The sequence below is a fragment of the Numenius arquata genome, chromosome 7 (genome assembly GCF_964106895.1).
Source record: "Numenius arquata chromosome 7, bNumArq3.hap1.1, whole genome shotgun sequence".
NCBI classification, from domain to species: domain Eukaryota; kingdom Metazoa; phylum Chordata; class Aves; order Charadriiformes; family Scolopacidae; genus Numenius; species Numenius arquata.
Genome location: NC_133582.1, coordinates 43217127 through 43239758, shown reverse-complemented (window position 1 = coordinate 43239758; position 22632 = coordinate 43217127). Strand labels below are relative to the sequence as shown.

At 40.2% G+C, this 22632-nt stretch overlaps 1 protein-coding gene across 1 annotated transcript in view; it reads left to right on the top strand.

Annotated features, from left to right (window-relative positions):
- Window positions 1-9957: 9957 nt before the first annotated feature.
- Window positions 9958-22632, top strand: part of LOC141466572 (collagen alpha-6(VI) chain-like) — a 42132-nt gene continuing 29457 nt past the window's right edge. The window contains 7 exon segments of the mRNA XM_074150578.1: window positions 9958-10048; window positions 11125-11730; window positions 13550-14113; window positions 15106-15720; window positions 16764-17312; window positions 18555-19118; window positions 21265-21840. Coding sequence (XP_074006679.1) covers window positions 9958-10048; window positions 11125-11730; window positions 13550-14113; window positions 15106-15720; window positions 16764-17312; window positions 18555-19118; window positions 21265-21840 — 3565 coding nt within the window.

The window sequence follows — 22632 nt, the reverse complement described above, 5'->3', positions numbered from 1 at the left end:
ATTGTGTTAAAGAAAGAAAATGCCTGAAGCATGTTTGAGGGAAAACATCCAGCTTTCTGGCTTTGTTTTATTTTCTAGCTCCTATTGCAGAATTTGGCTGCATATCTGACAAGTGAATTGACCAGCTTTTCTAATGAGAAAGGATCCTCGTTTATCTAAAACATGCGAGGGGTAAATTTTATCTTTTGTAACCAAAATGGTACGTGTCCTGGCCATAATTTGAACCCAGTGTGAATGGAATGCAAGTCTTATGTTCTTCCTTGAGACAGGAGGTGAATGCCATCGCATCTTGGCAAAGTGCAATGCATGTGCAGAATTCGATTGGGATTGACAGTTATCAATGTGTAAGAAGTCGGTGTTGCTCTTTTCATTGACCAGTAGAGCCTTGGAGTTTGCAGGGTTGCTGGTAGTGACCAGGTGCTGTTTCCCAATATGTGACAGGCCTTCAAGAATCCCAGGTCCTGGAGACCAGGGGGATAATCTAGAGCGACGAGAAACTGCTCTTGGTGAAAGAGGATCAAGTCAGGGAATGCTTAAGCAAACAGGACATAAGTTTATGGGCCCTGATGGGATGCACCCATGAGGCAGCTGAGAGATTTAATTGCAAGGCCACTCACTCGTCATAATCTTTGATCAATCATGCTGATTGGGAGAACTACTAAAGACTGGGGGAAAGTAGATGTCATTCCTGACTTCCAGAAGGGCAAGAAGGAGGACCTAGGGAACTACAATCCAGTCAGCCTCACCTTGATCCCTGGGAAGGTGACAGAGCAGCTAATCCTGGAAACTGTTGCAGGCACATGAAAGACAAGAAAATCTTCAAGAGTAATCTGCATGGATTAACCAAGGGGGAAGTCATGCCTTACCAACTGAACAAGCTTCTACGATGAAGTGACTAGCCTGATAGATGAGGAGAGAGCAGTGGATATCATCTACCTGGACTTCAGTAAGGCCTTTGACACTGTCTCCCATAAGATTCTCATAGGCAAGCTGTTGATATGTAGGCTGGATGATCAGTGAGGTGGATTGAAAACTGGCTGAATGGCTGGGCCCAGAGGATGGTAATCAGTGGTGCAGACTAGTTGGGGGCCAGTGACTAGCAGTGTACCACAGGGGTCAATATTGGGTCCAGTCCAGTTTAACATCTTCATTAACATTAATGATCTGGATGATGGGGTAGAGTGTGCCCTCAGCAAGTCTGCAGATGACACAAAACTGGAAGAAATGGCTGATATGCCAGAGGGTCATGCTGCCATCCAGAGAGACTTGGACAGGTTGGAGAAAGAGCTGACAGGAACCTCGTGAAATTCAACAAGAAGTGTGACTTCAAGAACTCCTTCCTCATTTTTCATTCAATGTTAGGTTAACAAAGGGAAGTGCAAAGTCTTACTTTTGGGGAGTAACAACCCCCTGCATCAATATATGCTGGGGCCCACCCAGCTGGAAAACAGCTTTGCAGAAAAAGACCTGGGAGTCCTGGTGGACACAGAGTTGAACATGACCCGGTAACATGCCCTTGGTGCAAAGGCTAATTGTATCCTGGGCTGCATTAGTTAAAGTATTACCAGCAGATGGAGGGGTGTGATCTTTCCCTTCTAGTCAGCACTGGTGAGGCTGGAGTGCTGTGTCCAGTTCTGGGCTCCTCAGTACAAGAGCAACATGGACATACTGGAGAGAGACCAGCAAAGGGCGGCAAAGATGGTGAAGGGACTGGAGCACCTCACATGTGAGAAAAGGTTGAGAGAACTGGGACTGCTTAGCCTGGAGAAGAGAAGGTTCACGGGTGGATCATATCAATATATATAAATACCTGAAGGGAGAGTGCAAAGAAGACAGAGCCAAGCTCTTTTCAGAGGTGCCCAGTGAGAGGACAAGAGGCAATGCGCACCAACTGAAACACAAGAGGTTCCCTCTGAACATCAGGAAATACTTTTTTACTGTGAGGGTGACAGAGTACTGGTACAGGTTGCCCAGAGAGATATTTATAAGTCATCTGGACATGGTCCTGGGCAGCTGGCTCCAGGTGGCCCTACTTGAGCAGGTGGGTTGGACCAGATGACCTCTGGAAGTCCCTTTCAGCCTCAGCCATGCCATGATGCTGTGGTTTTGTGACTGTGTAGATACTGCTTTTGTGGGAACTCTGCTAACTGCCAAAATATATAGCAGTTTCTCTTTTGTTGAGGCAGGCTGAAACAATTTGCCATGAGAGCAAACCAGCTATTGTGATTAGAAATTTTTGCACAAAAAATTACACAAAACCATTAGTAGGGCTTTGTGCAGTTAATTGGACACAAAAGCCTTTACCAGTGTGTGGCAGTCAGGAAGTCCTTTTCTCTTTACCACAGGGGCTCAATATTTTCCCTTCTTATGTCTTGTTTTTCTGGTGCCTTACCCAGTTAGCTATTCCTGTTGCTACCTCTTTCACTGAGGTTTAAACTAATATGTTTTACTTAATGACTAACCCCACATGTCCACAGTGGAGCAAAATAGCCTCATGTGTCATTTTGAGACATTCAGGTAAAATTCTCTCATAACATGCAAGTACATGGAATCATGGCTGAAAAAGGTACTATCATCCAAAGGCTGCTTGGAATGAACTGCTCAGACCTCTAAAGCAAACGGAGGGCTCAGAGGGAGCTGCATTTGCTTTCAAAAATACTAAGTTACTCTATTGTGCTAAGTAGAATGTGCAACACAACCATTCACCCTTGCTTTTTAACAGGTCATATACATAGATATAATACACGTACAAATATATATAAGCTCTGAACATCAGCTTTCCGAGGCAACCCTGCTCTTGGTTGCTCCAGAATAACTCTGCTGCCTGCTGTCAGGTTGCATGAGTGAATCCAGCTGGAAAACGTGCTTGCAGAAGCAATTGCATGTTCTGGTATCTGGCCATTGTCACTGTTATTGTTAAATAAAAACTTAGAATTATAACCAGCAAAGCATTTACAGTACTTTCATCCTCTTCACTCGAGAAATGCTCTGCATATCTTGCCAAAACCAACAACTTAAGTCAGGCTTCCTGTAACTCTGAACAGGGGACAGCTGGACACATTATGCTTTACTGATGTGTGACAAGCCAAACTTGGAGAGTTCAGTGTAGGGACATGACTGACATGAGCGACTCCATACTGAATTTCACTGAATTTTAGAGTTGGAAGGGACCATAAAGATCATCTAGTCCAACTCCCCTGCTGAAGCAGGATTGCATACGGAGAACTCCTGGAAAGAAAGCGGATTTCTCCGTGATTCATCTCTGTGCTTAGTAGCATTGTCTTCCAGTGGACTTATAACATTTTTCCTGATGGGATCTGGGAGCTCTCATGTAAGAAGTTTAGCTGGCAGATCTGCAGGGTGAGACATTTCCCTGGAGTGGAAGGGAGACACAGAGACGAATCTCTTTCTATATTTTGTTGGTGGGCAAAAGAAAGCATTTGTTACTAGTGGTGCAGCCATTGCACTCTGTAATTGTTGAGGGAATGCCACTAGCACCATGGCAAACCTTAGCTTTCCCTTAAGGCAGCAAGAATCTCTTGGGAATGTGCTGAGTTACTGGCTGTGTGGTGGCCGTGGCATAAGTAAAGAGTATTTAACTTGCACTGAGACTGATTCCATTTTCATAACCATACACCAATAAACCTGATAACACAGGTTTGCTGTGCTGGGTTACACCAAGTGGTATGCCATTGAGGAAAAGAGGAGAAGAAATAAGAACAAACTAATAATAGGTATCTCCAAAAGGGCATTTAAGAACACATTTGTTCTGCATTTCTTTTATTTTCAGGAACGAAAGCACTGATTCTCTCTTCTTGGAAAAACTTGCTTTCGGAGTGTAATACCAAAAGGATTAGCAGTAGGCTTGACCTCATTAATTTACTTAAAACTACAAGAGTAGATCTAGCAGCAGCTCTCTTATGCTTCCTTGAAAAAAAGAAAAGATTAAACTGGAAGAAGAGCTGTAAAAATTATACACAAAATGTTTCTTACTGAAGAAATAAAGTGAAATAATGGCATATATTCTATACATAAAGATGTCTGCCACTGCATAAAGAACAATATGTGTCAGCTCCCCTTAAAATAAAATTTAAAATTTCCATTTAAAAATATAGACTTTGCTCAAAGGAATCACCCACACAAGCAAGCCCTTCCTAGCCAGTTTTAATTCTAGTATTTTGCAACCAAGACATTAGATTTTTTTAAAAATTTTTTTTTTTTTTTTGCTATTTCTAGACCAGAGATTTTCTGTGCCCTTTTTGTAGCCTCCCATAAAACTGCAGTTCTGGAGATGGAATATGTTATAGCAGTCATCAGCCATTCTTTCCTGTCTCTCCTCTTCCCCTCAGCTAAGCCAAATCTCCGAGCAAAGCCTGTGTAGCAGTCTGCAACAGAGTTTTCTAAAGGATGATAATTTCATGCTTGGATATTGTCACACTCCAGATCTTTGTCAGGTCTGTCAGGTGAAGGCACTCCCCTGGAGATGGTGCTAATGTTCTATCAGGCTGCCATCGATGACAAATGCAGGAGTTTTTATGAACTGAGAAGCTGAGTGGACAGAGTAACACCACTCGGGGGTCTTTAATCAAAGGAGGTTTCTCTGCAGATGGAAATTCATGCAGGTGCCACCTTCTGGTCATTGGTGTCACCTCTGCTTTGTGCAAGGTCAATGTCCGCTGTCTGTTTTATCCTCCCAGGCCGATCTTTGTGCCCTTTTCTACGTGGTATGTGCTCTGCTCTTGGGACTTACACTTTCCCATGAAATGAAAGAAGAGAGAAAGAAGTGTCCAGACAGTCTCTGAACCTCTGTAGCAAGTTTCTTGGGAGCCCCATAGCAGTGCTTCTCTCCAGCAACTCTGCAGGTCAGTCTGTTAGCCGGTGTACGTCACTCTGTCTCTGTTTGCTTCTACCCTGGCTGCCCCTGGATCCAGAAAGCATTTCAGGATTTTGGTTAATCAAGGCTTTAATTTACCATTAAATTCTTATAATGGTGAAATTCTCTTTGAAATCAATGGAGATAAATAAGTTGTTAGTGCTGTTAGGCCCATCACTCTGTGGGATTATCTTAAAAAAAATTCCTATGTCTTACAGTATCAACCACTAGCAACCTGAAGTGGAAATAAATGTGAGAACAACAAATTGCATTTTAAAAAAATTTTGATTGCCTACAAATGGCTATAGATAGGCTTTATATACATTTTCTTCTTACAGCACCTAATTTTAGGCTTAAAATGAACAGGTTTGTATGTTACATAGACACAGAGCAACTCCAGCTTTTGGCTAACTGTTCATCATCTATACACTAAATCTATTTTTTAAATTCCAAGAAGTTACTGTGGAATGATGGATGTGTTGAATTTTGAGAAGTGAAGCAATGAAAGTGCAGTCCAAGAATGCAGGATAGCACTTGGTCCAGAGAAAAAGGGGTGGGAGGTGAAGAAGGGAAAAGCGAAAGAATAGGAGGAGGAGAAGACAACAAATACATACTTTTTTTACAGGCTTCCAAACCACCAGAATGTATTTATTAAATACCATTTTGGGAAGATTTCCCATGGCCAATTAACCGAAACCCTATAAAAGGGTGTCAGTCTCCATAAGCCTTTTATGGACACTGATGGTCTGAAATGTTCCACTGAGACACCTTCCCCTTTGTCTGGTAAGTGTTACAAACTGTCTGTTCTGCTCATTGGAAAAGATTTTCTTTAAAAAAACAGCAGTAACAAAAAATTTCTCCTTTTAAGAAATTTGTCTCTTTGTATTCATTCATGACTCTGAAAAAGCTTTGATTTGAGTTTCTGAAATTCCTACTGATTTTCCCTAAAAGCTATTGGACTTGTTTTGGTTTAGGTTTGTTATTTTTTTCCCTTTCTTTCTCCCTCTGTACTATGCATATATATTCGTGTTTAATTGTGAACGCGTACACACAGCGGCTGACACGATGCACTCAGGATTTTCAAAGGGTGATGACTTAAGGAAAGTAAATGAAGTCTTTAAGATTATATCTGTTATACATGCTGAGGTAGTTATGTGTGAATGGTGGTAAAATCTCACAGACCTCCAACACTTAATAACAGCAATGTTGTTATAGGAGATGAATGATATCCATTGGTATTAATCATGTTTGCTGTAATGGCCTAGCCATGAGGACAATGCTGGGTGATCCTTTTCTTGAAAATTTAAATTTTTAAAATGTAACTGAAAGCTAATTCAATTGGATTTGATAAATAGAAAAAAATTTGTTCTGTGAATGGGAGGAACAAGGAATAGTCTATGTAATGACAATGCATGGAAATGAGTAGTGGGTATCACTTTCCAGGACACCTGACTGAAAAAATGTAGAAGAACAAATATAAATGTAGCAATGAACAATGAACCTTAGACTTTCAAGTCCTACTCTATTATATAGGGAGAATCTGGAAAAAATAGCACTTCTGAGGTCACTGGAAGAGCAGAAATAGGTTATATAGGCTGTCTTTTGCTGGTGGTGTTCCTCCTGAACATGCCTCTTAGGGACTTGTGCTCTCTTGTGGCTAATAGGTCTTCACAAAGATTTAGCCTCTGGTTAGTAGGATTTTTTAAACAGCTACCTACTTACTTGCTAAGATCTTCCAGAAGGAGAGAGCATTCCCCAGCTTCTTTGCCCCTCTGGAGGAGTTGCTCGCTCCAGTCCTGGCCAGCGGACCTGGCCCCTGCAGAGGTGCAGGGGCAGCATAGGCATGGTGCTTCTTGCTTCTCTTCCTCTCTGTTATGGGAAGAATCCTGAATGCAGCACCAGAGGTCCCTCAAATCCCTCAGTAAAACTATGGATAACTTCAGTTCAGCTGTGCAGAAGCAGAGAATCACTTACTCCTACCACAGTGACTTAGGGCTGACTAATTTATTTTATGCCACTCCTTCTAGGGGGGGTCTGCTGTCTTTCCAAATTATGCCAATTGTTCCCTCATCATTCGTATACATACATATGTGTGTTTATATATACATATTTAGTAAATATATATGTAAATAATAATCCCCCAAAATAAATGTATTATTGCAGCAAGGATTCTGTCATCTGTAGACACAGGAAATTATTTTTCTTCTCTATCTTTGTACCTGCCCTGCATAGTATAAAGGATGAAAGAATAGGTTAGAGATGAAAAACAGCACCCTTAAATACAGTCTGACCTCATGATTTCTAAACCTTGGGAGCATATGTGTGCCTTCACCCTTTCTTTGTGCCTACTTTTCTTAAGAGTAACCCTTAAGAAACAAACCTCCCTTTCTTCATGCAAGTTTGCTTTATACATAAAAATTTTGCTCAGTAATACGAAATTTCTCCATCAAGAATCTTTTAAAAGAACAGTAGAATTAACACTGTTTCTGTGTCCATACAAAAGGGCAGGCATCCCTAAATTAATTACACTTGTTAGCCGTTTGTACACAAATATTTTGAAGTTTTACAGTGACATCATTTATTGAGTACTTTGATTATTACTTTGGATCACAGAGGATAAAAATAGGAAGGTATTTCTAATAATCTTGCATTTGCTGTGCTATGCTTGACATCAGAATTTCAATTCAGATATTTAATAAGTAAGTTTATTATTTTTGATGAAATAGAATATTTATGACTGTCAGATAAAATGAAAACAAATGAAAACAAGCACAGTTTATACTCATTATTTCAACTATTACTTCAGATTTCATTGATACTAAAACATTTTTAGAGCAAGCATGGGCCAAACAATATTCTCAGTTATACTGTAAATCAAGAGCAGATCTATGGAGGATGATGGACACTCACTGGAATTTTGCCACATACATGAAATAGCAGTAAAATACAAGAATAACAAGTTACACGAACACACTATCCCGTTTCAGCTATCCAAAGTGACAGCAAAGATGTCCTACAGAGCCACTTGCCAAAACTTTCAGCACTTGGCACCTGAAGATGCCCATTTTACTTTGGTACTGGGCAAGCACTGCTCCCACTGATGTTAGAGATTTGTCCACATCAGGTTTTCGAGTGTTCCTCCTTGGAAGACAGTGATTGAGAGCTAGCTTGCCTGTATTGTTCTACAAGAGACTGTGTTTTATCAATGCTGTCAGAAAAAGGAAGCAATGTGGCTTTCCAGGAATTTTTAAGGGAAAGTATCAAATTACTTATAGCAGTACCACAAGTCCCTGGTGATGAGACTAGTCCAAGGGCAGTCATGTCCTGGGCTGGGGTGTGGGTGAGGAAGGTGCTGGCCTGTTGCATGCCTGCAGCGTAGTACAGGGAAGGACTGAGGGTGAGGGGCCAACCTGCCCCTGGAGACAGCGGGCAGAGGATCCAGGCAGGCCTTCTCCAGGACCTTTCTTACTCAGCTCTTCCTCGCAGGCGAGCTGTTTTCCCAGGAGCCAGACCCAGCCTACAGGCCTGCTGGCATCAGCTCTGGCTCCAAGTGCAGGCAGCTGTGGGTGTAGTATTTCCATAAAGCAGGATGTTTTCAGGAATGGGCAGATCATAGCCTGAGATCGGGGGGAATATTTACAAGATAACTTAAGATTTATTTATGTAAATTATTGTCCTGGTTTGAGGACGGGACTAATTTCTAATGCCTGGGAAAACTGTACTTTTTGTGAAAATATTTACTTCATAGCCAGCTGTGGTATGCAGGCTTCAAGTTTTTAGTGTTTTCGAGTTAGCCAGGTGCAGGGATGAGGAGGAGTGAGACCTGGGCACTTGACCCAGGCTGGCCAACAGGATTATTTCATACCATGAATGTCACATTCAATATAAATTAGAAAGTTTGCTGAGAAGTTCTCTCTTCCTTGATGGCTGTAATCCTGAGAACTTCTTGCCCTGGTGCTGGACCCCTGAGCCCTTCCCTTCCTCCTGAAGCCGTAGCGCTCGCAGTGTCTGATTTTTTCTGTCCCCTGCTGGGAGTGCACAGCTTCCTGCTGAGAGAATTGGCTGAGTATAATCCTTGTATATTTTGTGTTGCTATTGGGATCAATAGTGGTTCTTTAGTATTATTAATGTTAATTTTCTAGTCTTATTCTATTAAATCCGTTTTATATTTCAACCCTCAGCTTTCCTTGTTTCTCCTGATTCCCTTTCCTGAGTGGGGAGGGGTCATTGGGTGATAGAATAATTGTCTAAATGACAGTAAATTGTTGTGAGTTTCTCAAACCCTGACAATTATTTTTGCTTTTAAAAGCCTGCCAGCTGGCAACTGAACTGGCACATGGAGGACTTCATTTTATAGAGAGGGTCGGGATTGACTGATCACTCACAGAGACATTTAAAGTGTCATTTTCCATGTGGGGCTGGAAGCCCCACGTGGCCCACACTGAAATAGTCTTTATCTGTCATAGGTTTACTCCTGCAGCTCTTCAAATTCAGTCTAGGGCAAATAGAAAAGCTCATCATTAAATGGTGCTTTTCCTCCTCCTTTCATACTGCCTATCAAGAGGAGCAACATTCAGGAGAGCAATGACTCCTCTGGTTGTTAGTTTATTTCTATAAACTTTCAGCATCTGATGGATACTGAATATCAGCTAAAATAAATTCACATAAATCAAGCCTCAGAGTGCAGTCTTGCTCCCATTAAAATCAGTGGAAGCTGGATCACCTCTCAATATTGTGTTAAAAGCTTCTTACCATGGATTGCTTTAAAAATCAAAAATTGAAACCTTTAATGGAAAATAGTAGTATTTCTATATGAGATACCCAGTCTTCCTGGGATCACAAACATGCCCATTAATTTAGGGTTAATAGCTGTTCAAAAGACACTTTTTTGTAATAATAATTACCATTTAATTAACATGTGGCTAGTTAAGTGCTTTCCACTTTCCCCCAAATTTAAAAGAAACTCAATGCAGGATGCATCTGGACCTATATGGAGCTGGCTCTTCCCGATAAACATGCATGGTTAAAAACCAGCTTCTTCAGCTTTCTAACTGTAGCCAATCTTTTCAACTCCCCCAGAGAGGATGCTCAGAGGACTCTGCCTTGAGATGAAGGTGCTGCTGGCTTTGTTCTTCATCCTCTTTGAGGCGCATGCATCTGTTTCCCAGAACACTGGTATTTTATTATCTCTTTTTTTAAATGCAATTCTTAGTGGGGGGACAAAATACTTGCTTGCCATTTTTGCACTAAATAGTGACCAGAAGCTTGAGAGGTTAAAGAAACTCCTGTGCACAGTAGATGAAGCTGAGTTTGGATGGCAACACGTGAAGTCTGAGGTGTAAGATAAGATGTGGGAGGTGAGAGGTGGTGTATGAGGTAACGAGGTGGGAGGTGAGGTTTGAGGTGTGATGAAGTTTGAAGTGAGGTGTAAGGCAAGGTTTGAGAGGTAAGGTGAGGTTTGAAGGGTGAGTTAAAGGGTGAGGTGTAAGCTGAGATTTTGGAATTGAGGTGAAATTCAAGGTGTGAACTGATGGTGTGAAGTGAGGGCTAAGGTGTGAGCTGAAGCGTGAGGTGAGGTATGAAAGGAAATGTTGAGGGGATGGAAGGGGTGAGGAGTGAGTGAGCTGAAGTGAGGCTCGCCATTTTCCAGAGTGCAGCCTTGCTTGGAAGTGGGCTGCAGGAGGCTGATCCCTGCCATGACCCCACCTTGCAACTCATGCCCGCAGATACACAAGGATAGTGTAGCTGCCAGTCGCCCCCATACAGGACTCCTGGGCATGTGTAAACATTGTTTGCTGTGGTCCTTTTTGCTGAATTTTTCATGCTGGCAATCTACCTCCCAGCCCGTTCCTCCGTGTTTTTTGTGAAACAGTGGACTCTCCCATTCTTGGAAAATTTTACCTACATAATGACCTTGTGTGCAAGAGAGACCACCAAAGACTGATTTAGGTGTAAGCAGGCAAAGCAGAAAGGTAGAGGTTTTATCATAGTCCAGCTCTCCTTCATTTGTATGTTGTTGGAGTGTTAATTGAAACTACAACTTGATGGAATATCTGGTTAATTTTGTCATGGTGCAGTCGACAAGGTGTTTCGCAATCTGCAGGCATCCGTTTTTCTATGTGGTCACTATTACACTTAACTGAGGTGCAGAATTTTCTAAGTCTCTTTTCTTGACAGTTGCAATGTTTGCGACTATGTTACAGCTCCAGAAGAGAAAAGCGATGTAGCAAACTAAATTTTCTGTGTTTCAGTCCCTGCAGATATTGTCCTCTTAGTTGACAGCTCCGACGCTATGGAACATTCATCTCTCCCCTATGTGAAAAATTTTATGATCCGTATGATTGGCAGCCTACCAATAGAGCCTAACCACTTTCGGCTGGCACTTGCTCAGTACAGTGATGAATTTTCCACTGAATTTATGCTGGACACTTACAGAAGAAAGGGTCCTATGGTGAAGCATATCAGGAACAACTTCACGTTTAATGGTGGGAGTTCAGTGCAAATTGGAAATGCTCTCATGGAGGCTTATGAAACCTTTTTCCAAAAGTCAGAAGGTGAAAAAGAAAAGCAACAAATCATTGTGCTTTTGACATCAGCACCCTCAGAAGATGATGTTCGAGAAGCTGCCAGAAACTTGCAGAGTCTTGGAGTAAAGATAATAGCCATAGGGACAAAAGAAGCTCCATATAATGAACTTTTTGAGATGGCCACCCCACCATTTCATTACAAAAATCCAGTGATAGAAGAGCTACCTAAATTCTCAGAATATATGCCACAGATCATTGATGATATTATCCAAGCAAACACCACAGACTTAATAAGTATACCTATTTACAATGAGAGAGCTGTTCAAGAAGGTAAGCTGTGCTACTTAATTTCAGTCTCACAGAGATTAATGATAAAAATCAGAAAAATTTGGCTATATTGCACTGTATTTCCAAATGTTAAGATAACTTTTGTATAGCATTTAAAAAGGAACATCAGTCAGCAAATATTTCACCTGGGCTTGTGGCTAGATATCTGGTTCTGAACACCAGTTCAATATTGCATGTGTGATCTGTATTGTATATTGTGTGGTCTGTACAGAGAGGCAGCTGGAAGAGAGAGAAAAGGAAAGAGCACAACATCACCTGTGGGCTTTTCCTTGATGGAGTGAGCTCCTTAGCTTTCAACTGGACTAAGGCAATAGCTCCGTGGCAGATAAAATGGGAAGATTGCTTGTAGTCCTAATTTTTTCTCTCCCCTCTCTAGACTACTTCTGCTTTGTAAGTGTGTATTGCATTTCTGAAATACAGGTTTTGGCATATGCAGTAGACTCTGCACTGGAGCTTTAGTGCATGCCATATTTCTTCCTTAACTGTATCCTCAGTGAGAGCTGTCAGAGTCAACAGGCATGCAGGCTTTTGAGCAGCACAGTAAATTTCTGTGCTGAAGATCAGACTTTGCTGATGTAGGGAACTTCTTACAGATATTATGATGGTGCATAATTTTCATATTTCAATTTACAGTACTAGAGTTCCACAGGATGAAGGCATTTGCAGTGAATTAGAAGATAGTACTCTGAGATTAGGGCAGCTTATTATTACTTTTATTAGTTTTAAGATATTTGTCAGGTGGTCCTAAACCATGCATTCCTTGCATGGAATAAATATTATTTTCCTCGAATTCTTCTACCATCTAGAGGGACATTAGGAAGGGAGGGAGAAAGGAAGGGAAGGGCTGGGCTGTGATTTGTTACAGTAGAAAGAGGTTGATCACACCAAGTGATCTTATGTCCCATTTCAGACAACCCCTGTGCGGTTCTGCTGCTTGGGGACAGTGTAACGTTTACTGCTTTGAGCATTTCTGGCTGGCAGTTGTTTCATCCAGCTGCCTAAACTCTCCTTGGGAAGAGCTGCAAAGTAAAAGAAATAATTTTTAGTTGTATGCAAATTTCCTAAATCTGGATAAAACTTTTGTGGGATAAACCTGTTTTTCCACCTTGTCTGAAAGGGCTACGATAGACAAGGATGTGTAGGATTTCCTTAAAAAAAAAGTCACTGAACGTTTTTTTGCTGTGTGTTTTATTCCATTCTTTGAAAAATTTGTTTCCATTTCCATAACAACTGATATTAAAGGGGCTGTGAAGAATTAGTTGGTTGAGAACTCCTGTGCTGGGTTTTCATATATGAAATATTTAAAAATGTGAAATATTTTGAAATATTAACTGAATCAAGGCCCTTGATATTTGTAACTGAAAGAAGGCACAGGAATTAAGTTGTTTTCAAGAATTCAAATTCTGAGAGAAATTGAATACTTGAAAGCATTTTCTTTACTAGGAGTAATGTAAAGAATTCATTTCCTTAATAAGAAATGTAAGATCTCACCATTTCCTCAAAATGAAGTTACAGTCTGATTTTGAGGAATCATGGATGTGGCAGTCTCTGTTAAAGCCAGCAAGAATTTCAGATGTTGGGCAAGTCAGCATTTGTCTGGAACCCTGTCAGTTAAATGTTGTAAGAGTGAAAACTATGTAGACCAGCTTCTAGGTATAAAAACTGTTTAAGCTTTTCTATTTCTGTTCCTGGACTATTGCTGAGTGAGTACTATGTCACTTTATTGCCTCAACATTGTATATTTGTGTCTGGAGACTTTGTTAAAAATTGTTAATGCTATGTTTTTGTGTGGCCTCTGCAGGTACTACAGATATTGTCCTGTTGCTTCCTGGCCAACAGGACACAGCAAATGACGCATTTCTTTATATGAAGGACTTTATTAGCAAACTGATATACGATCTGCCACTGGAATCTAATCAATACCGTCTTGCACTTGTCCAGTACAATGATGATGTTCATGAAGAGTTTGAACTGGACACATATAAAAGAAAGGAGCATATGTTGATGCACGTGCAAGAAATGCAAGCAGTGCAAGATGGGCTGCTAAAAACTGGCAATGCCCTCCGGTACATTTATGAAAGATATTTCAAAGAACCGGTTAGTGGAGCAGGTAGAAATCAGGTTTTAATTGTCCTGTCTTCTTTGCCTTCTGAAGATGATGTGGAAGAGCCAGTGAAAATGCTACAAGACAATGGAGTAACAGTGATAGCCCTTGGGATATATGAAGCTGTGATACAAGAACTGACCTTGATGGCTACGCAGCCATTCTCTTATTTTCTTAAGGAATGGGACCTCCCTATGTTTTCTAAAAATGTCTCCAATATTATTGCAGAGTTCCAAATGGATAGCATTACGGAAGTAGAAGGTAAGAAAATCAATAATGTGCAAGATGACATTTAAGGACTAAGACCTTCTCTAGGGCTCATGTACCTTCTCATCTCCAGCAACTTGTGTAACATTCAAAATACACAGGCTGCTAAAAAAAAATAGAAGTGTGTTTGCCGGGTTTTAAATACTTTGCCTAGCCTTAGCATGTTTTAAAATAGGTAGGAATATGGATGAGATGGACATACATTCATGCCCATGAAGTTTTGTGCTTGGAACTTTTCTTTAAACTTGGTGCTTTTACATGTGTAGGTGTGTGTGAGCCTTGTACTCTCTGCTGCTAAAAGGAAGTCATCTTTTTTAGTTTTTACTCATCGGTAGTTGATACAACTAGTACCTGTTAATGAAATACAACTCCTTATGAGACTATGGACCCTCCACAATTTGTAAATTAATGAATAGTCTTTGAGAACCTTTAGCAAGTGTGAATGGAAGGAATTATATTAGACTCTCCATTATCAAATCCTTAATGGTAGAGCTGAGGAACTTACACTTTTCATGTAGTATTGAAAATAAGTTTGAGTATTGGGATTTTTCTAATATATATATATGTATCAGATGAGTGATTAAAAAATAAATAAAACCCCTGAAGATTTTTAGCATGCATGGTCCAACCTGTATCCTTACATGTGTATCTTCTGGATCAATACACTTGAAAATACAGGCAAGAGTTGAAGTTACAAGAATGTGCTTCATATAAAAGCCATAAACACTTCAGCTATAGTATCTCCTACCTTCTTTGGTCTTTTGGTCTTTTATTTTAACTTAAGATGAGGTTTTATCACTTTGTCATTTGGTAGCTTGTGATCTTTGGTTAAAAAAAGTTTTTGCAAACTTGTTTTACTTGAAAATAAAGCAGAAAATCTTGTCTTAGAAAAACAAAAGAACAACAGTCCATAGTTAGTTAATTACAGAAACGGTGTAGAAGGTGGCCACTAACATTGTTTCGTTCTCATCCTTTTTCTACTGCAGTATGTGATGGAGACTTGGTTGCTGACATTGCATTTATAGTTGATCATGGTACTTCAAAGTCAAACTTTGAAGAATTAAAAAAATTCCTGCAAAACCTAACATCCTCATTTGACATGAAGGAGAACTGTGTAAGAATTGGCCTGGTGATGTATGCTGATGAACAAGAAGTGGCATCTCATCTGAACACAGACACAAACAAAGCTGAAATTCTGCAGATAATAAAGGACCTTTCTGCTGGGTCAGGAAAAGCCTACACTGGTGCAGCTATTAATGTCACAAGGCTAAAACTCTTTACTGAAAGTGCTGGAAGCAGAAAGAAGCAAGGGGTAGAGCAAGTAGCTGTTCTGATTACCCACAGACGCTCTCAAGACAACGTGACTGATGTTGCTACTCTTCTGCGGAGAAGTGGCGTGACAGTGTTTGCCATCGGTGTTGAAGATGCTTCTGATCAACAGCTGGTCCAGATAGCCTCTTATCCTCAAGAGCAGTATGTTACCAATCTCAAGGTGTTTTCTGATCTGCAAAGGCAAAGTACAATTTTTCAAAAGAAGCTCTTGAATCAAATACAAAACAAGCTCTATGTCCAATCTGAAAGAAAAGAGATTCTCAAAACAGGTAAAGCTTTACAAGTAACTTTGGTTCTTTCCAGATGAAGGGGTTTTAACTGAAGACTATCCTGAACTGTGATTGAGGTTTTGAGGACCTTCTCACATTCTCAAACTGAACTTTTCAGATTGAACCTTTGAGGAGAAGAATTTATATTTAAAGTTGAACATGGATTCACATTTTTCTTATTAGCATACTGCTGAAGTTCAGTAGTATGAAAAGCCTGTTTATTTGTACCATTATTTAATAGGAAGGACTAATACTGGCAGAAACATCAACTGTTCCTGTTAGAGAGTAAGTTAAAAACCTACTAAGGAACCTTTAAAGCTTGATCTGTTGGAAGATGCTGCATCTGAATGAAATTTCCCTAGGAATGTTAACCTTCTAGTCAGTCTAGCCTTTATTTTGATCAAACCTAGAAAATAGGTGAGAAAGTGTACATTATGGTTTTTTGGGGCAGATCTTAAGCCATCAGGGTGTGTGTCCGGGAAAAAATGAAGTGGCTGAAGTTTTCAGATTGGTCTAGAAGTAGTAATAACAATAGAGCAGCCTTAGATATTTTATCAAAAATTACCAGTGGATTTATGCTTAAGAGCACTAAAAGACAGTTGTTTCCTACACATTTTCCAGAACATTGTGGACTGCTGCTGGTCCACGGAACCTTATTCAACAGTAAAACCAGTCATACAGGTTAAACATTTAACATGGCTATGTAATGATGCATGATGAATTCTGATGGTTGATATAAGTTGTACTCAGAAGTCAGGGAATTGCTGGAGGTATTTGCTTAAAAGCATTTCAGTTGTGTTTGAAAAACTCCAAACTATCAGATTTGTTTTCTGTGAGGAAAGCAGTTATATAGCCATAGATAAATAATGTTTTGTTTCTTGCTATCATGCCTAAGATACCTAGCAGGTTAAGTTTGCCAACTTTTATGTTACCAGATAGTTTATTCGTGTATTAGTTTATTATGTATTACAAAAGGAGTGGAGATAGGTGATCTGCCTATATGTACAATAGTGATGTAACGGAGGCTTTCTCATCCCACATAGGATGCCTGGACACAGAAGCAGCTGATATTTATTTGCTTGTTGATGGTTCATCAAGTCTTAACTACTTGGATTTTGTGGATATGAAGAATTTTTTGAAGGAAATGGTTAGCCTGTTTGACATAGGAATAAGCAAAGTTCGGTTTGGACTCGTGCAGTTTTCACATTTCAATGAACTGGAGTTTAAACTTGATAAATACACTTCAACAAGTGATCTGATAAAAGCAATTGAAAATATTCGGCAAATAGGTGGAAATACCCGTACAGGGGCAGCTCTAGCTTACATGAAACCATTGTTTGAAGAGGCCAGAACAGAAGTGCCTTGCCATCTAGTTGTTCTCACAGACGGACAGTCACAGGACAGCGTGAAGGAATCAGCCATGAAACTCAGGGAAGATCACATTAACATTTATGCCATTGGTGTGAGGGGAGCTAATACAACTCAGCTTTATGAGATTGCAGGAGTGAAAAATAGAGTGTACTTTGTACATGATTTTGACTCGCTGAAAGACATTAAAAATGAAGTTGTCCGAGAGATCTGTACTGAACAAGGTAAGACCATGCTTTCACTTTGTCCTGACAACACAGAAAATAGATTCCTTTTGATTTGACAGAGAAATATTTTCATTAATAGTGCAAGATATCTTTTTTCTAGCCTGAACAATTTCACTGTTGCTCAGTTGAAGTTTTCAGAGGGTGATGGTGACTTTTGTGTAGCTTAAATGTTGGTCAATATTATGAAAAGGTCTTATGTTCAGAAAACACCAAGAATCTCTTGCCTCTACATTACAGACTTTATTCTCTGGTTGCCCAGAGAAGTTGTGGATAACCCATCTTTGGAAGTGTTCAAGGCGAGGCCTGTTACTCGAGCCTTTGAGGATCATGATCTAGTGAAAGATGTCCCTGCCCGTGGCAGGGGGTTGGACTAGGTGATCTGTAAAGGTCCATTCCAACCCAAACCATTCTACGATTCCATGATTCTATGAAGTTGAGCTACCAATGTCAAAGGCACCCAAAATCACATATCACTGTAGAGACTCTAGGTCTGTGAATGTATCTAGTTTTGAACTTAAGGCTAGCAATTGAGCCTGCAGTTTTCCGTATCTCAAGCAAGCCAGTCCCTTTTATCAGGTGTAGATAAGTACAACATATCCCTTAAATAGGATTCTGGAATTGAGATTTGAGAAGTCAAAAAAAGACAGTTTTACAATTTAAAGTAATGATGTAGAAATAAGTATTCTCTAAACAGTAGCATTCACCAGGAAACAAGCAAAAGTTCTGTTGCACTAATACCTCCATCCCTGGTTAATTTCTTACAACCCTATAAAACATTAATGAAAAAATGTGCTTAAACGTGACCCACCAGTGTGGAAGGCTGTCCATTTGTACCTACCTATTGTTTGACTCACCTCTTTCTGTGAAACAAGTTGCTATTTCCTACCTCACTGAAATTAAGAGAAAACTTCCAGCTTTTTCAGGCTCCACAACCTGACCAGCCACAGGCTTTAGATTTTTATTTTAGAAATTCCTTGCTGATCTTAAGATGCTGCTTCAGTTGCTTGGCTGTGATTTAGTGCTGACTGATCGAATTGCAACTGAAGAAGGTAATAATGCCCTTGTTCAGATCTGAGGGGTAAAGTAATTTAGTCACAGTCATAACTTATCAATGAACTAATAAAATCTAGAGTTTGAAAAGGCTTATGCAGAATTTTTTTCTTTTGTCTAAGCTGTTTATGTTTTTTCTTAAAAAAATGTAAAAAACCTTAAGCTTAAAAATCTTTTTTTCCTTGACAGCCTGCAAAGAAATGAAAGCTGATGTCATGTTTCTGTTGGACAGTTCTTCAAGTATTGGAGATGAGAATTTTCGAAAAATGAAAAACTTCACAAGAGAGCTGGTGAACATAATATATGTCAGTGCAGATAGAATGCAGATTGGTGTTGTCCAGTTTAGCCACGAACCAAAGGAAGAGTTCAAGCTCAACACCTACTCCACCAAAAGAGATATCCTCAGTGCTATTGATGGGATATCTCCCCTTCAGTCCACCACACTGACAGGAGAAGCACTGAAGTTCATGCTTAAATACTTTGAAGCCAGTGGTGGTTCACGTCATGCAGTTAAAAAAGTTCTCATCTTGATCACAGATGGGGAATCGCAAGATGAAGTTGAAGCCCCTGCCAGGGTACTCCGGCATAAAGGCATTATTATCTACTCTGTTGGAGTTTTTAATGCAAACAAAACTCAGCTTGAAGAGATCAGTGGGAAGCGTGAGAGGGTATTCTATGTTGAAAATTTTGATATTCTAAGCCAGATAAATAGCAACCTCATTTTTGAAATGTGCGCTAGTCCTCCTGATGATAGTAAGTATGGTAACCTTCAGTGATTTATTAATGCATGAGCAACCATGGGGTTTTTGTTCTGAACTTGTTACAATCAAGTGTGGCAGTCACAGAGCTCACTGCCTCTCTGGCCTGGTGTTAGTTTGTCCCATGTGAATTCTCTGCTTCCCCTTGTTCTGCCTCTGATGGAGGCACTTCACGGGTCTCCTAGGGTACCACTCTGTGTCACAGGGCTCTGACCACCTTGTTCACACCCTGGAGGTCTAGCTGAGCATGGGCACCTGATTCTTTCCCTTGGGTGTATGAGATTAAATCCCTGTGTGGAAAAGTATGGGTCTTTGCTTAGGGTGAATAAACCTACCAGAGAGAAGGCTTCACTCACTCCTTCCTTTGAAGTCTAACCGTCATCTAATTATGGTTTCAGCTGCTATTTCTGTGGACTTCACATGGGCAAGAAAGGGGGCTTCTGATGACTCAGTCTCATTCTTTTCTGAGTAGCAGCGTTGGAAGAGCCCACACCATCACTGAATGCAGTTATCTGGGGCCAGAGGCAGCTAGGGTGCAATCAGAGTCTTTAGCAAGAGTGCATTTGTAATCCCACTTGAAATTTCTTACTCTTCTGTGTTCTCAAATTTTGCCCTTTCTGGACAAAACCAATTAAGAATTCATGCAATTCTCTTCTTTAATTATTTTTTTTCCCCGTATGCACATTAAATGAATGTAGTCGTATTAAACCACACTGGCAGGCAAGCTTGCACACAGTATTTGTAATGTTTACAGACCTGGCTGACAAAGTGAACTGGATTGTTTTTTTCCTTGGGATGATACCTTTAGCTGAGGGTATAAATGGGGAAAGTAATCAGGCTGCAAAAAGAACCAGATGGGATGTCCCGCGGCTCTGGGTTCTCATGGATGTCAGCCATGCTTGCAAACATGAGAGGGTTTTAAAAAGCGCTTGAGTAGCAGCTATGCATTGTCTGACTCAGTTGCCCTAAGGCATACTGAATTGCTGTAACAGTGCAAAAGACTTTAAAGGGTGCCTACTTTCTGATCTCTCTGCTGTATAAAGGTAGAACATACAGTCGCTTGCTAAATCTTGCATTCAAAGTTGCTGCCTCAGTCATGGAAATTGCACTCATTTAAAGAGATGGGGTTAACTGTTCAGTTCAGTACTGAACTTTACTCAACATCCAGTTTTTGAGCTTTCAAAACTCCCTTTCTTTGCCTAGGGGTGATGGGTGAGGGAGATTGGGGAGAAGAGCAAAGCATAAGGCATGCAAGGGTGGTCTATTCATAGCTCTAAGAGGTCCCACCGTCAGTGTTCAGACATGTGGCTATGTCTTTGTGCTATTGCAATACAGAACTTGTAACTAAGGAGATTTTTTTAAATACTACTACAATTAGCCAAGATGCTAAGCATCATTTTTTCCTGTCAGCAGTTTTAGAAAAGGCATCGGTAACTTATGTAGTGAGAAAAATCAGCTGCAAACAGGGAAGCTTGAAATATAGTGAGTCACCAGCTATCATCTGTGCTGCTCTGTATGTCTGCAACTGGGAGAATGCTGCCCTTCAGGCAGACCAAACTTCTCCCACCAGGGAGTAAGCTGGGGGAAGGGTGTTAGCCCAGCTCTGTAGGAGGCAAAATCACTGCTATGTTTAATTCAGATATGAAATAAAGATTTGGATTTTTTTCTGCTGGATGTTAAGTATGAACTTACAAAATGTGCTGTAGGCAAGAGGGAGGAAAGTTTCAGTTAATGCTCATATCCTGCGGAAGGATAAATTTAGATATTTTAAGGTAATAGAAATATTTCCACAATATCAACTGAAATGAAAATTTCTGTTTGCTTTATAAGCCCTGTACTGTGATGTACAGAGCAAAAGGGTAGCATTTTTGGTAACTAAGAAAACACTCAGTTTAGTCTAACTCTGCTCTGATTACTGGAATCATGAAGTTCACACTGAACAGTCTCATAAACAACAAGAATCTGTCGTGTGCAACTTACTGATAGTAACAAGACATTTATCTCTGCAAACACCATTCAGTTAGCAAAGTTATACAGACATTGCATAAAACTCTCAGAAATGGACTTGAGTTATAATAATCAGTAAGATTCTGCATAATTTTATGCATGAAATCTACACTTTTCTCAATTTGCTTTTACAGAATGCAGAAGAGTGGAACGTTTAGACATTGTGTTTGTTATGGACAGCTCTGGAAGCATAAGCTCCTTACAGTACCAGGCCATGAAAAACTTCACAATTGCCCTGGTGAAACAATCTGATGTTGGCCCAGATGGAGTTCAGTTTGGAGCACTGAAATATTCTGATGAACCAGTAGAGCTCTTCTATCTCAATAAGTATACTACAAAACTGGATATTACTGAGGCTATCAAGAGAGATGACCTTCTAGGACAAAATACTTACACGGCAAAGGCACTGACCCATTCAGAAATGTTCTTCACTGAAGAACACGGCAGCCGCAAGAGCAAAGGAGTTCCCCAGGTGCTGATAGTGATAACTGATGGAGAATCCCAGGATACACACAAGCTGGATGATGTGGCCCAGAGATTAAGGAACAAAGGAATTACCATCTATGCAGTTGGTGTTGAAGGAGCAAATCGAAATGAACTTGTGACAATGGCTGGTTCAGAGGACAAATGTTTCTATGTGGATACCTTTGAAGGGCTTGAGAACTTAACTGCAAATATAACAGATAATATGTGTGATATTTCAGTACCAGGTACGTGAATACTCACTATTGGTTCCACTTTCTCTTCCCCTGCAACTGTGTTTGAAGAAGAGTCTTGCAAAGGCATCTATCAGATCGATCAGACAACAAAATCTGCTCTGATTAATGTGATTTAAATTACAGTAATCTCTGTTTCCTGCTTGTTCAGTTCAGCTCTTGTAGTGGCTGCTCTTTCCTACCTTCTCCTTCTGCCATCTTTCTGAATGGACGTAGCTATGGCTGCTGCACTTTATTTGGAAGTTGGGTTTTGGGTCTATGGTAAGCATGCTTTATAGTTCTCAGACGGGGGAGACACCTCATCTGAAGAGTCTCAAGTTTGTATATATACACAGGATGGGATTTATCTTACTTAGCTTTAGCTGTCTATACCTGTCATGTCTAGTCACTGTAGTTTCCCTTTCTAAGCAGCATGGAGAGAAACAGGCATTTTTGGTGTGTGAGTCAGCTGACCTCTTTAGGTATTTGCATGAGGCTGAGATGACACGTGCCCTTGCCCTGTGGACATTTGGTTAGGCCAGTGTAATTTTGTTAATGTTGAGTAAATAAGAGGGAAATGTACCTATGGTTTTCTGCAACACACCCCCTTACAGGAGTATGTTTTATGTTCTGGGACTAGATGTCTGAATTTCCATGTACATTACATTTTATGTGCTTAACTTTCTTTTTATAGATCTATTTGTTGGGGGTTTTTTGTCAATATCACTAGTAGGATGTGGGAAGTAGAGGAAGGATTACTAATGATAGACATAATACTATGTACTTTATTAATAATATATTTTCCTT